General features: G+C 58.9%; 2 protein-coding genes across 2 annotated transcripts in view; one reads left to right on the top strand and one right to left on the bottom strand.

Annotated features, from left to right (window-relative positions):
- Positions 1-7884, top strand: part of NAA60 (N-alpha-acetyltransferase 60, NatF catalytic subunit) — a 32452-nt gene extending 24568 nt beyond the window's left edge. Inside the window, exons 3-7 of the mRNA XM_051836270.3 lie at positions 1860-1989; positions 3566-3662; positions 4182-4417; positions 5344-5687; positions 6678-7884. Coding sequence (XP_051692230.1) covers positions 1860-1989; positions 3566-3662; positions 4182-4417; positions 5344-5499 — 619 coding nt within the window. The 3' untranslated portion in view covers positions 5500-5687; positions 6678-7884. The remainder of the gene's footprint in view (positions 1-1859; positions 1990-3565; positions 3663-4181; positions 4418-5343; positions 5688-6677) is intronic.
- C19H16orf90 (chromosome 19 C16orf90 homolog) lies at positions 7436-13554 on the bottom strand. The gene is made up of 3 exons (XM_002722792.6): positions 11778-13554; positions 10973-11326; positions 7436-10416 (listed from the first exon to the last, which is right to left on the bottom strand). Exons 1-3 carry the CDS (start codon positions 11821-11823, stop codon positions 10259-10261), a joined length of 558 nt encoding a protein of 185 aa, XP_002722838.3. The 5' UTR covers positions 11824-13554; the 3' UTR covers positions 7436-10258.
- Between the last annotated feature and the right edge of the window lie 1346 nt (positions 13555-14900).

Raw genomic sequence — 14900 nt, 5'->3', positions numbered from 1 at the left:
GCTTCAGATCAGAGTCAAAGATCCAGAGTCTTTCCTATTGTTTTTCAAGATTTATCTGTATATGTGTGTATATTTGTGTGTGAGAGAGAGAAAAAGAGAAAGAGACGGGGGCGGGTGGCTGGGGGAGAGAGAGAGCTAGCAAGCTTCTGTCCACTGATTCACTCTCCAAATGGCCACAACAACCAGAGCTGGGCCAGGCTGAATCTAGAGGCCTAGAACTCAGTCTGCATGTCTCACATGGGTGACAGGGACCCAAGCACTTGGGCCGTCATCCCCTGTTGTCCCAGGCACATTAACAGGAGCTGGATTGGAAGTGGAACAGCCAGAAGTTGAACCAGCGCTCTGATATAGACTGCCAGCATCTCAGGCTTAACCCAATGCCCCACAGTGCGCCCCGGAGCATCCAGTGTTATGTGTAGGTTCCGAGAAGTATGGACAGCTGCACAGGACTGAGACAGGAAGTTGTGAGGGCGCCCAGCAGGCACTGTTCAGACTCGTCTGGGCCTTCCTGTGCAGCCTCTCTGTACAGTATTCTATCTTCCCAGGAGTGAGGCAGGACCCATTCTGAAGTGGGGAGGGGGAGGGAAGTCCTATGACTTACAGTCAAACAAGGTAGACCAGAGCTTTCAGGGATGCCTGTTGGACGCAGCGGTTAAGACGGCACTTGGGACTCCCACGTCCCGTAGGCTGAGCGCCTGGCTTTGAGTCCTGGCTCCACTCCTGATTCCAGCTTCCTGCTAAGATGCACCCTCGGAGGCAGCCGGTGATGGCCCAAGTACTTGGGTCTCTGGGAGACCTGGATGGAGTTTCTGGCTCCCGGCTTCAGCCTGGCATAGCACTGGCTTTTGTGTGTTGTGTACACACACACACACACACACACACAGAGCTTTCATCTGCTGGGTCATTCTCCCAGTGGTGATAACAGCTGGGCCCGAGGCATCAGGCTCCCTGGAAAGAGGAGTAACTGACGACTTGGAGTGGCGAGATGGAAGTGCCATGTCCCGGCCGCAAGGCCAGCTGGGCACTCTGGGTCAGAGCAGGACCGGGGAGGCCTCAGATGCTGTTTAGGCCCTACTGGGTGAGATTGCCGTGGGGTCAGCGGCGTTGGCAGGGCTGAGCAAAGCAGCTCTCTGCTGCAGCCCCACTCCAGCTCTTGATCAGAAGAAAGGCATCCAGGCCAACCTGTTCAGTCTCTTCCAAGTTTCAGAGACAAAACCCACACCTGTAAAACCGAGCGCCTATGCTTTCCTGCCCTCATCTCCCAGGTGGGGGCTGGGACCAGATCTGCTTAATGATTGGTCCTCTGCTCTTCTCCTTGCTGCCCTCGGAACAGGCTTGGCCTCTTTCTGGTGGGCAGCCCCCAGAAGCGCGGCCACACTTTACCCTTGAGGCCAGGCTCCCCCACCTCCATCCAGGGGCATCCTAAACTTGGATGCCACTTAGCCGTGGACTTGGCTCTTCCTCACGTGGCTCTTCTCGTTTTCGGTGCCAGAAAGTCATCTGTAGAATTCTTAGAGGCAGCCTCCCAGGTGTCCAGGTCCTGGGAGCTCGAGTCGCCCAGCTGAGGAGCAGGCCTCCCTGGCTCCCTCTGAGAGCTGCTACAGAGAGTTTCATGGGCGGCTTTCCCTCTTGTGTCTCATGTCTGGTCAGTCATTTTTCCCGTCAGAAATTCCCAGTCCTGTCTGGGCAGATGGCTCCTTGAAGAACTGGGACAGAGGGGCTAAGTGATGGGTACTCTCCCCCCAGCCTCAGAGCAGAGGGCACCAGTGGCCAGGGTCCCCCGTGCTTCCAGAGCCCACAGTGTGGTGGCAGTTGGTCTTGACCCGGGGCAGGTCCACTGACCACGTCCTCTTCCTCAGGTACCCAGACTCATGGTATCGTGACATCACGTCCAACAAGAAGTTCTTCTCCCTCGCTGCCACCTACAGAGGCGCCATCGTGGGAATGATAGTCGCTGAAATTAAAAGCAGAACCAAAATACACAAAGAGGTAGGTCTGTGCAGTAGTGACTTGGCTGTCGCTGGGCAGTGTGGACACTGGGCGGTGGGTGCGGGCTCTAGAGACCGCCTGTGCTGGGGCCCGGTGTCTCGTGCCTGTGACCCTAGGAATCTGGTCTAGGGAGGGGGACTCATCCCCAGCTGGCTTCTTTGACAGACACGCCCTTACTGTCTGTCAAGGGGCAGGGTCCAGGCCTCGCGTCTTGTTTTGTCAGGGGTGAGCCCGCGGGGCAGTCGGCAGGTGACACACAAACGTCCAGCTTGTGTTGGTGGCGAGGTCGTAGCAACTGAGGGAAATGGTAGCTTTCAGTCAGAAGTTAATGAAAAGAGAGGGACAGTTTCTTCGTGTGCAGCTTCCTGTAAGGTCTGAGAACGCCGCAGGACGTGAGGGCGGCCCTCCCACCTTCGCCACCTACACAGAGTCCAGCTGGGAAGTGCGAGGCTGTGACGTTGGTCAGGATGGGTCTCGGCCACTGAGAGGTGTTCACTGCAGGGCGGGGGATGCAGCCCGCCAGCAGCTGCTCAAGGTTCTGTCTGAAGGTTCCAGAAGCGGCCTCTCCCCTTCTGAAGGACCCAGCCCCACTAACATCCACCCGTTTGCCACCATTAAGCCCTGGCACAGTTGGTTTCTTTTAAGAGGAATTTTGCTATCCCAGCTTCCTCCAGGGCTTTGACCTTCCACTGCTTGCTGGTAAGGTACAGAGAGAGGAGGCCAGTGGTGGCCCTCTGATCACGCCTCCCTCAGGGACAGTCCCAGAGCTCCCGCGGGTGCTGGCAGGATCTCCGTGCTCCTCCTGCACGGCTCCTGTGCTGGCTTTCTCTGCTGTAGACACGGCGACCCTTACTGTCTGCTCCCCCGCTCACGGGAGATGGCCTCTGCACCATGGCACTGGCTCAGGCCTCGCTGAGAGGCCGAGCAAAGCTTTCAGTACAGGTTAAACAGCGCCAGCCAGGGCTTTGGTCACTGGGACGCGGGCGTGGGCTGGCCCCACCCCCGGGCCACGGGTGCCGCGTGGCACACAACACACAGGAGCAGAAAGGAGTCTCAGCCGGGCTTTTCTGGGGGAGAAGAGCAATGGGCACCACACACTGTTGCTGTCCTCTGGCAGCGCATGTGCGTCAGACACTTGTGGCTGGCTTCATGACCTTTCCTCACCAACGTCCTGCTTCTGGATCCAAGGAACAGGTGCAGTGGTGTGCCACAGCATGGTGCAGCCTGCCGCTCTGCCCGGCTTAGTGGTGGAGAGGGGCGGACGGCTGCCCGGAGCCCTCCTGAGGACCACCTGGGCAGCCTGTGGTTCTTGAACGAAACCTCCCAGCTCTGCACTCGGCCAGCTGTCCGGCCTCTCGGAGGATCAGCTCACACATTAAATGCCCGTGCCTAGCGTAACTCTGTGTTAGCAGACCCCCTGGGGAGGTGGGCTGACTCCACCAGCCTTGGTTCTGCCCCTCCATCCTCACGTCCCGCAAGAACCGGGCCGGGGAGGGAGTCAGTGAGCACACTGCGTGGCTGTGCACTGCCGTGAGCCTGGGGCTGCGTGTTCACCTCTGCCTCTCGCTGTCTTTAGGATGGGGATATTCTAGCCTCCAGCTTCTCCGTGGACACCCAGGTGGCGTACATCCTCAGCCTGGGCGTGGTCAAAGAGTTCCGAAAGCATGGCATCGGTAAGGGCGGCCCGGCGCACCCTGGCTCCTTGTGTCCCTCGGCCCCGTCCGCCTCAGAGCTCTGCTGTCTCCCCACCCCTGCGGCCGTCGCCCGTGTTCTTTCCCCACGTGGCCAGGCCCTTGTGCCACAGCCTGCTCCCCAGGCCTGACCCAGACCAGCTCCTCCTCCTCCTCCGAGCAGCCCCTCCCGCCACCCCTGCAGCCACACAGCCGTGTCTGGTCCTGACTGAGGGTGAAAACGCAAGCAGAAGTAAAGACCCTGTGTTCACTCTCCTCAGTGCACACTGCTTGTCCTCAGAGCCCTCCGACACAGCCGCGGGCAGCACAGGTTCACCCTTGTGTGGGAAAGCTCAGTGAGCCTCCGTGGCTTCACCTGTGCCTGCTGCTCATGGGCCCCGCTGGCCGGGAGGCGTCCGGGGCTTTGCCCGCAGGTGGCTGTGGGAGGATGGGCTCTGTCCGCTGCACGTCCTTACCCACGTCACCGCCCTGTGTGTGTAACCTTCACCTGGTCTCCCCAAGGGTCCCTTCTACTTGAAAGCTTAAAGGACCACATATCGACCACTGCCCAGGACCACTGCAAAGCCATCTACCTGCACGTGCTCACCACCAATAACACAGCCATCAGCTTCTATGAAAACAGAGACTTCAAGCAGCACCACTACCTGCCCTACTACTACTCCATCCGCGGCGTCCTCAAGGACGGCTTCACCTACGTCCTCTACATCAACGGCGGCCACCCGCCCTGGACAATCTTATATCCTTCCTGCTGGGGCCCAGGGTCCGGGGCTTCCTAGCCATGTAGGTGGCAGAGCCGGTGAAGCTCACGGATGCGTTTTGCCCAGCCCGGCTCGAGCTGTGGGCAGACCTGGGTGTGTGATGAGGCTGCACGGAGTAGAAGACGGGTGCGCCGCCATCCACGTTCCCAGACCTGAACCTGGCTTGGGAAGCGGATTTCAACCCTCCTGCCCAAGATGTACCACCCATCTTCCCCACACGGGGGTTGAAGCCTCCTGCCCTCGTGGAGCCTGTGTGCTAGCTGGGGAGAAAGCAAGGGAGGCGAAAGAACAGTTTGTTACTTAGAACACTTGGGGTCACAGCGTCCTTACGGAGGTGCAGGGCCCAGAGGTGTGTCCTGCGCCCTGCCGCCCCTCCACTGGTCTGACAGGCAGGAGGAAGGAAAGTGCCGTGTGTGTGTGTGTGTGTGTGTGTGTGTGAGTGTGTGTGTGTGTGTGTCCATGTTCAAATGAATGAGTCTAGGATTTGTCTGCTTCGAAGGAAAATAATCAGAAGGAGAGACCCAGGACCCCATCGCCTCCTGGCTTGGATGAACATGGGCCCCTGCAGACCTCCAGGGTCGGCACCATTGACCCCTCCTTGGTGGGGTTTGCGGCCCCGTCACTCCTCTGTTCTGCCAGATATCTGCCCCACTCGCTGTCTGAGTGCCCGGAACCTCACCCAGGGTCCCTCGTGGTCCCGGGCCCCACCTCGTTACTCTGTACGCAGAGGCCTCTCTGAGCTTTCCAGGGCCACGCAGGAGCTCAGCAGGTGCTTGTCCCCGGCCCCCCAGCAGGGCGTGCTGTGGGCCCGTAGTTCGTAGGTCGCTGGCAAGCCCGAAGACCAGTGCTCCTGGGCAGGCAGGGGTGGTGGGGGCGAGTTCGCATCTTCCTTGACAGAGCCCACAGACTACATCCAGCACCTGGGCTCAGCGCTGGCCAACCTGAGCCCCTGCTCCATCCCGCACAGGATTTACCGCCAGGCCCACAGCCTGCTCTGCAGCTTCTTGCCATGGTCAGGCATCTCCAGCAAGGGTGGCATCGAGTACAGCCGCACCATGTGATGCCCGCTGGGCAGCCTCCACCAGTTCCCACCCCGCGGCGCCCTGGCGAGCCCGCCTTCCTGTCCATCTGACCTCTGCTGTCCTCTGCAAGGAGCTGGTGACCCCCTGCCGGGCCCGTCGGCCTGCTCCAGCTGCAGGCCCGGTGCTATGCGGGCTCAGAGCAGAGAGCGTGCCCAGCCTCCTCACAGGTAGGCCACAGCACACAGTCGGGCACGGAGCGTGAGGTCATTCCAGCAGGCCCTGCCTGGAGTCCTGAGCAATCCCGGAAACGGCACGAGGAGGGCCGGTGACGGGGCTCTGCAGCCCTGTAGAGCTTCGCTTCCAGAAAGGCTTGCTTTCGTTTCTGGTTTTGTTTTTTTTGGGGGGTGGGGGTGGGGAGGGGAGGTAGAGCTAAAGATTTATTTATTTGAAAGGCAAAGAGAGAGAGAGATCTTCCATGTGCTGGTTCACTCCCCAAATGGCCACAACAGCCAGGGCTGGGCCAGGCCGAAGCCAGGAACCTGGATCTACATCCAGGTTTTCCACATGAACGCAAGGGGCCCGAGCACTCGGACCAGCTTCCACTGCCTTCCCAGGCCATTAGCAGGAGCAGAATTGGAAGTGGAACAGCCGGCCCTGGGAGTGGTCCCCACGTGGGATGCCAGCGAACAGGTGGCAGCTTAACGCCTGTGCTGCAACGCCAGCCCCAAGGCTCTCTGCCTTTTAAATAACGTAATCACATGGTTCAAAAAATTAAAACCACACCCCCTGCCCCTCACACCCTGCTTGCTCAGCTTCCCCTGTGTCCCAGATGTGCTCACGGGAAATCCACAGAGACCTCAGCTCTATAGCAGTACCACCACCCACGGCTCAGATCAGCCCCTGTAGATGAGCCCGCCTCTCCCGGCCTCAGGGAACACCAGTGCTGGGAGGGGCGGGCGAGCCCAGGGCCCACCCTCGTGCACCCACGTGGCCCAGTGCAGGCTGGTGATGGCACAGCAGGCCCTGTGGCTACCTGGGCTGCATCTGTGTGTAGAAACACCAGTGCCTTCAGTTGTGCCAGGGGCAAAGGGAACCTGGCAGTCACTGACGAAAACTAACCTGCAGATGGGCTCCTGCCCCCGGGGTGCCAGGGCCTCACGGTGGGGTGGGGCAGTCTCCATGGGGCCTTCATCTTACCTCACTTTTCTCTCTCACAGGCTCCCCAGCTCTCCTGGCTTCTGGAAGCTTCTGCCTCTGCCCGGTGCCCTGGTCCTGCCTCCACACTCATGCATCCTCCCCACCAGGCGGCTGGCCAGGGGGGCTGCTCTCACCGGGAAGGGCGTACTGCCCGGGCCTCTCCTCCCCTGCCGCCTGTTCCGTCGGCCCTTTCCTGCAAGCTGAAGGGGACTTTGTGCCGCGAGGGAGCGGCACAAGTGTTACAGTCGTGTTTGTCCGCAAAGGCGCAGGAGCCTCAGAACAAAGTGGAGGGTGAAGGAGTCCAGGCCCCCAGTCCCCGGCGCCCCCCAAGGTGCCTGGAGCAGCGGCCGGGGTGGGGAGGCTCTTCCTGCGAGCACAGAGCTCTGGAGCTTAGCTCCCGGCTGTCCCCAAGACACCGGCCTGCCCGCTGGGTCCTGGGCTGCTCCGCACCCCTGGCCTGCCGCTGGGAGCTGGGCTCAAGACAGGTTGTTCCCCTCCTTCGTGCTTCCATGAGCCGCAGCTCCAGGGCCTGGCCTGTGCAGATGGGAGACTGCGCTCACTGGTCTGGTCTAGCCAGGGCCAGAGGGCAGGAGTGAGTCACATGCCTGTGGCCCCTCAGCCTCCGAGGGCAGAGGCCGCGTCAGCTCTGAACTGTGTTTGCAGTATGCAGACATCACACACATCTAGCGTTCCTTCCGCCCTGCATCCCCTAAGAGCCATTTGCTGCCTGTCCTGCCCTCCAGAGCGGCCAGGAACCAGGGAGGCAGGTCCGCCCAGTGTTGCTATAGTGTCCAAGCCCTGTGGCAGAGGGTCCCAGCCCCGCTGCACCGCTGGCCTGTGCGAGAGGGGAGCCAACCCAGGCAGCTGGGACCGCAGTGCCCTGAGTGTCCCACCCCAGCCGTACAGCAGGGGGAAGGGTCCTCAGCATGCTGGCAGCCCCTCCTGGGCAGCGTCCTGCGGAGTGGTCCAGCCTTGGCTGCTGCTGGCCGTGTGCTGCCGCCATGGTGGCCTCTGCTCAGAATCAACGGTGATCATGTGATTATTTCTGCCCCATCGGGTGAGGGAAGAGTCTTCCAGAAGGTTCTGCCTTGGACATTCAGAATCCAGCTCAGATGCCTTGCCCGCCCTCCCCCACCCTGCCCCCTTAATCACTGCATTGTCCAGCTCTGTGCTGAGCGGATGGTAGTGTTTGAACACCAATGAATAAATAGACTGTGAGTGGGCGCATCCGGTTGGCAGGCTGCCTGCAGGCCTTGCCCGAGGGTTTGCCTCCCCAGGCTGGGGCTGAGAATCTGTCTGGGGACTGTGCACTGCTCTCAGAAGGATGGCTTCCAGCTAAGGGACCGACTGCACACTGGTCTCTGCTCCTCCTCATCGACGGGCCCTCAGCAGCTGCCCCTGGTGGCTCCATTTCCCCAAGCTCAGCTTCGAGCTTGGCCGTGCACCAGGTGGGTGGCTCTGCAGCCCCCCTGAAACTTCTGTTCTGGTTTATAGAAGCCTCCCAGGGTGGTACAGCCTCGTGGTTGGGGGCCCTGGGTCGGCACGCCCACGACGGGCCTGCGCAGGTGCCAGCCTGCTGGGCCAGTGCCTCCATCCCCCTGCACACAGCACACAGGGGTCTCCTGCCGGGCACTGGGCCTGGCACACTTGTCTGCAGGCCCCACAAGGGGTCTTGGTGTCTGAGACACAGCCTGCCCACGGGCTGCTGGCAGAGGCCTTGGTCTCCTCCCAACGCCAGGCCCAGCGCATCACCAGCACACCGTGGGGGCCCTTCTGTGTCTTTGTCCATCGGGGAGGAGTGCGGGAGCTGGGGTTGGGCTCGCGTGTGACTGCAGCAGATGTCTCCCAGGGAAGGGCGCCGGCTGGGACTAACAGACGGCCCCCAGACCCAGCAGCAGTTCATGGTTGTGCCGTCAGGACAGGCGTTCGTGGGGAAAGTCAGCTGCACGGGGGGCTGGGGTGGGCCCAGGAGCTGGAGAGCCTACTGAGGGCTGCTGCAGCCAGCTTGGCCGTGGGTGACCACGCTCCCTGCCCGTGGACTCCCTGTTCTGCCGGCTCTGGGTAGGTGACTCCTCACGTGACTTCTGGCCCCCGGAGCTCACCCTGCAAGCAGCCAGGCCTCACTGCCAGTATCAGTCAAGCGAGGCCCCGTGCCACACCCCATTCAAGAGGAAGGAATTAAGTGAGGGCCAGAATATGGGGCCGTGTGACTCTGTGGGTCACCAAACTGGCCACGGCACGGCCATCTGTGCCAAGGTGAGGGGTTTGGGTTTGTCCCAAACTGCTGGCTGCTGGCAATGTCCATCGTGTGTGTCCCCCTGGGCAGCAGAGCCACCCTGTCCTCAGCAGCGCTGGGCTGGTGGCCTGGCCTCTGGCAGCCTCGCTGATGTCTCCTGAGCAGTGGGCTATCGGGTGTGCTTGGCTGTTAGGGGAGAGGGCGGGGGCAGCCGCCTCCTATCACCCCCTGGGGTCGTGCAGAGACACTGCCCAGCCCTGGCTGCTCCTGAGCAGTTCAGACACCCACTCGCTCTGCTCCTCCTGGGGGCTGCTGCCGCCACCCAGCCGCTTCCACACAGAACAACCCAGGGACCTAGGAAATGCCCCGCCTAGGACCAGGCTGGAGGGGAGGGGGCGGGGCTGAGGGAAGGAGTCCTGCTGTCCTGATGCCGGCACGTGCGTCCAACAGGGGCCCAAGGTAGGGGCAGTGCTGAGTGCTCACCTGACCGAGGCCGCCCCGATGCTCCCACTCTCCCCACAGGACAGACCAGTGGTATGGGCAGCAGTTCTCAGTGAGTGGGGGCTTTGGGCCACGTCTGGAGGTGGGTTGTCAGGCCAGGAGGAGGGCACCCAGCACCAGCAGAGACCCAGTCCCAGATGTCAGCAGACCCTGGCACAGAGGAAGGCCCCACCTGGGTGCCCGGATTCCAGTCCAGTGGAGAGTGGGGCCACCAGGGTAGGTCTTTGCTTTTCCTGCTAGGAGGGATGGGGTAGCTGGGAGCCCGTGTCCTTGCCTGAAACACCGCTTGTGCATTTGGGCCTGTGAGATCCTACCCACTCTATAGGGCCAGGAAGCTTCCAAGAAGCCCTCCTGGACCCCTCTGGGGTACTCCATCAGCCCACTGTGTGTGGCTCTGACTGGTGTGCCACCTCGCAGCGACGGGCAGGAGCACTGCAGACCCGTCCCTGGGGTGACAGTGGCCTGTTTCCGCCTGAGTCAGCTTGGTGAGAGACAGACAAGAAGGTGCAGGCCTTGCTTTTATTGACGTTAGACCTGAGGGCCCCCCACCTCTCGGGAACCTGATGCTCCGCCCGGCCCTGCCTCCCAGGTGCCAGTGGCTGATGTGAGGCTGAGGCTGCGAGGGCACGGCTGTGCTTACGTGTCTTCCGTCCCTCCCACAGGACCTCCTCCCTCCCTCCCCCCGGCCTTTCCCCGGGGTTGGCCCAGGTCTGGTGCCACCGGACAGCTGCCAGGGTGGCTCGGTGGGGAGGGCTACTGTGGGGAGGGGCTCCGCCCCCCCCATTCTTTGGACCCGCCTCTCTGGCCACCGCCAGCACTGCCATCCTTTGCCCTGCTGTCCACAGCCCTGGCACTCGAGGGTCCCTACTGCCTCTCCAGGGCCCCAGAGCGGGTTCTCTTGCACAAGGGGCAAATGGTCTCCTCCAAGGCCCCCCAGGACCTCTTGGGCCTGACCCCCAAGCCCTCAGGGGCCCCAGGCTGGGAGGGCGTGTCCTGGGTCTGGTCTGAGCTGGAACTGGAAGCTGAGGGAGGAGGAGAGAGAGGGGTCACTAAGAGGCTTGGAGGAGAAGCAGCCTGCCCTGGGGTCCCCAGAACCCAGCAGCCTCCCAAAGGGCAAAGGAGGCAGCCTTGCCTGGAGAGGACCCTGGAGAGGGGGTGGGGGGTGAATGGTCCCTCCCGCCAACTTGAAGCAAGCCTCATTTTACACACAGAGACCCAGCAAGGTAGACAGCTGGCATCAGATGCAGCGCTGAGACAGGCGCCTCCCCTTCGCCTCACACCCCCTCGCCACACCCCAGCTGTGCGCCACCAGCGCCCAGACTGCGGGGGCGTGCAGCTTTCTGACCTGCCAGCAGCGAGCACAAGGCTGGCGCCAGGTGCATCAAGACCCGAATCCCTCAGAGTGCGACATCACCACCATAGGGGCCTCCTGGCCCCTAGGTCCCTTCCTCTCCACTGCTGGACCTCTCCCCCTCCCCTCAGGCGGCTTGAGAATGCAAAAGGTCCATCTGAGTCCCCAGACCAGCCCTCCCCACGGATCTTGCCCTCTGTCCCCAGGGCCGCCTCGACAGAGCTCACCTGTGCTTCTCAGGCTGTCCCCGGGCACTTGGGCTTCCAGAAGGGCTGAGCAACGGCTGTTACCTGGGCCCAGAGGCCCCTGTGGCAGCACCAGGGGCCAGGCAGAGCCCTCAGGCTGTGGCAGGCAGCCGCCGGTCATGAGCTGGCCCAGCCAATGGCTTTTACATTGGCCAGCAGGCTGCATGTGGCCCGGCAGGTAGAGAGCCAGGCCCCGGAGGTGGCGCAGCCGGAAGTTCTTGGGCTTGCTGCCCTGGGCAACGGGGCACTGCTGCTGCTGGTTCCCCAGCCCCCCCTCATAGATGTTGAGCGGTGTGTCGAGGTGGCTGAGGTGTCCTTGGGCCCGGCCCACTGCATCTGCAGAGGGGAGAGGGGCACCAGGTTGTGGCTGGCCGGCCCAGCAGCCAGGAGGAGAGAACTTAGCAGTGTGCCTCTGGGATGACTCATACTTGGACTCTGCTCCCAGCCTGCTGAGCCTCAGCTTACCTGCCTTGTGAGATGGGCTCAGCCCCCTGGCCCCACCCAATGTGTTACTCTTTCCCCCTTCCCCAGCCGACAAGGGAGATCCAGGAAACCTGGGGCCTTCTCAGTGACCCCTTTGTGGCCCCAACCGTAGAATGAGTACTCTGATGACAGTGAGGTCACTGCATAGTGGGTCCAGTGTTAAGTGACCAGCCCAGGGTCACATGGCCCAGCACGCCTGTCCCCAGGGCCACCCAGCAGCTTGGGGCCCAGGTCGGGACAGCTGATCATCCCTCTCCTGGCTCTCCCCCCACCCCTACCCCCACCCCCACCCACAGCTCAGCACCTTCTCTGATGCGCAGCTCAGAGAACGCACAGACCAAGGCTTCCATGGAGGGCCAGCGCGGTGGGGGAGGAGCTGTCAGGCCGCGTGTGTGGCACAGCCCTGCTCTCTCCTTGCCTAGCAGGTGGGTCTGCAGGTCTCCCGTGGTGACTGGCTCTTATGATGTCACAGGGAAGACTCAGCCTTCCTGAGAAGCCACTGGTTTGGGGATGGTGTCTAGGGGAGGGCTAGGAAATGGACCAGAACCACAGAGGAAGTCCCTGGTTCCCTTGACTTGGCGCAGTCCACGCCAGACGGCCTGCTTGGAGCGACCTCTCCGGCCTCAGCGGTTGGGGAACAGTGAGGGTTTGAGGTGCAGTCCTGCCAGGACCTGACATGCAGAGAAAGCTGATTCAGGGTAACAGGGCAAGTCACTTGCCTCCCTGTCCATTTCCCTACTAGTGAGTCCCCTGGTAGTGTGTGGAGGAACAGGAGCCCTCACATACTCCTGGTGCGGGGTGTAAATGGGCACATCCAGTTTGGAAAACAGCTTGGTAGTTTTACAGAATTTAAATATTCAGCTTCCCTGATTCACAGATGACATAATCTTGATTGTAAAGGAAAGCACGTTTAAAAACCCCCAACCTACTAGAGCTAATGAAATCGAGCAAAGTCGCAAGATAGTGCCCATAGATTATATTTCTATGCACAAAGAATGAGTAATATAGGAAGAAATTTAACCAAACAGGTGAGAGAATCAACATTGAATACAACCAAACTGCTGAGAGAACCTGAAGAAAAATAAATGGGAAAAAAAGTCTATGTTCGTGTTTGAAGACAATATTGTGAAGATGGCAGTACCCCCAAAGTGGTCAGTGCAGTCCTTATCAAATCACAATGGCCTGTGGGTAGTGCATTAGGGTTCTCCAGAAAAACAGTCAGTAGGGTGTTCGTAGATACATGAGGCTTTTTAAAAATTATTTATTTATTTGAAAGTCAGAGTTACACAGAGAGGAGGGGCAGAGAGAGAGAGAGAGAGAGAGAGAGAGAGAGAGAGAGGTCTCCCATCTGCTGGTTCACTCCCCCAATTGGCCGCAATGGCCGGAGTTGCACCGATCTGAAGCCAGGAGGCAGGAGCTCTTTCAGGGTCTTCCACTCGGGTGCTGGGGCCCAAGGACTTGGGCCATCTTCTACTGCTTTCCCAGGCCACAGCAGAGAGCTGGATTGGAAGATGAGCAGCCGAGACTAGAACCGGTGCTGATGTGGGATGCTGGCGCTTCAGGCTGGGTGTTAACCCGCTGAGCCACAGTGCCAGCCCCTGAGGCTTTTTTTTTTTCAAGATTTATTTATTTTAAAATAAAATAAAATAAAATTTAAAAAGATTTATTTATTTGAAAGGAGAAGATACAGAGAGGCAGAGACAGAGGCACTTCTGGGGCATGAACCAGCAGATGGAAGAGCCCCCACTCCCCATGCCTCTGCCTCTCTGTAACTCTGCCTTTCGAATAAATAAAATAAATCCTAAAAAAAAAAAAAAGGTGCAAGCCACTACAGAAAAGAGTTAAACATACAATTCCATATAACCCAGCAAGGCTACTCCTAGATACACACGTAAGAACTGAAAAGATATTCAAGCAAACACTTTGACAACACACAGCAGCACTATTCGCAATCGCCAAAAGTTGGAAACAACCCAAGTCTTCATCAACAGATGAAGGGAGAAACAAGTTGGTGGAATGCTACTTGGCTGAAAAAGAATATCACTTACAGTAAAAAGGAATACAGTACTGATATGTGCTGTTACGGAGGAATCTCAAAAACGTTCTAGTAAGTGAAAGAACCAAACATGGAAGTGCACATGTGTTGATTCCGTTTCTGTGAGATATCCGTGGGTACAGAAGCAGAAGGTGCCCGCCAGGGACCAGAAGGGAGTGGGGTCGGGAACTGACTGCTGAGCTACTAGCAGATTTCCTTTATGGATGCTCAGGATGGTTTGAGATTAGATGGAGGTGATTGCTAAGCAGCGTTATAAGCTAATGCCGCTAAAACGAACACTTAATAGGGAAGTTTATGCTACATGTATTTAACCACACAAGAAAAGTAACTGATAAGAAACAAACAAACAAAAAAACCTGTCCAAGTCATCAAGAATAAAGAACATTTGAGAAACTGCCACAGTCTAGAGGAACCTCGGGAAATGTGACAACTAAATGTCATGTCCCAAATAGAATCCTAGAACAGAAAGGGCTTTAGGTTATTTTTTCTTTAAAGATTTATTTATTTTACTCGAAAGAGTTACACAGAGAAGGAAAGGCAGAGAGAGAGAGGTCTTCCATCCTCTGGTTCACTCCCCAATTGGCTGCAATGGCTGGAGCTGTGCCAACCCGAAGCCAGGAGCCAGGAGCTTCTTCCAGGTCTCCTGCATGGGTGCAGGGGCCCAAGGGCTTGGGCCATCTTCTACTGTTTTCCCAGGCCATAGCAGAGAGGTGGATAGGAAGTGGAGCAGCCAGGACTCAAACTGGCACCCATATGGGATGCCGGCACTGCAGGCGGCGGTTTTACCTGCTACGCCACAGCACCAGCCCCCGGCCTTAGCAAGGAGGGGCTGGTGCTGTGGCCTAGTGGGTTAGGCCTCTGCCTGCCATGCCAGCATCGCATATGGGCACTGGTTTGAGTCCCTGCTGCTCCACTTTTGATCCAGCTCCCTGCTAATATGCGGAAAGCAGCAGAAAATTGCCCAAGTCCTTAGATTCCTGCCACCCACCCGTGGGAGACATGCATTAAATCCTGGGCTCTTGACCCAGCCCTGGCTGTTTATGGACATTTGGGAAGTGACCCAGCACATGGAAGATCTCTGTTGGTCTACCTGTCTTTTTCTCTCTATATATCTATCTTTCAAATTAAATAAATACATAAATATTAAAAATCAAGTGAGGAGGCTCGGATTCCTTCTGTGCTCCCAAGAGCCCCACCGACCACAGTGGGTTCTGCCCACGATGCCTGGTTGAATTCTCACAGCCTTCATATAATGCGATACCATCAGGTATTACAGCCCTGTTTTAAGGTTAAAGAACCTGAACCAGAGAGGTTAAGGAACTTGTTCAAGTTCACCCGGCAGACTGCTTTCTTTTGGGTACAACGCCAGGA

The sequence above is a fragment of the Oryctolagus cuniculus genome, chromosome 19 (genome assembly GCF_051225735.1).
Source record: "Oryctolagus cuniculus isolate XC-2025 breed Fujian yellow rabbit chromosome 19, ASM5122573v1, whole genome shotgun sequence".
Classification (NCBI taxonomy): domain Eukaryota; kingdom Metazoa; phylum Chordata; class Mammalia; order Lagomorpha; family Leporidae; genus Oryctolagus; species Oryctolagus cuniculus.
This window is presented reverse-complemented; position numbering and strand designations above follow the sequence as displayed.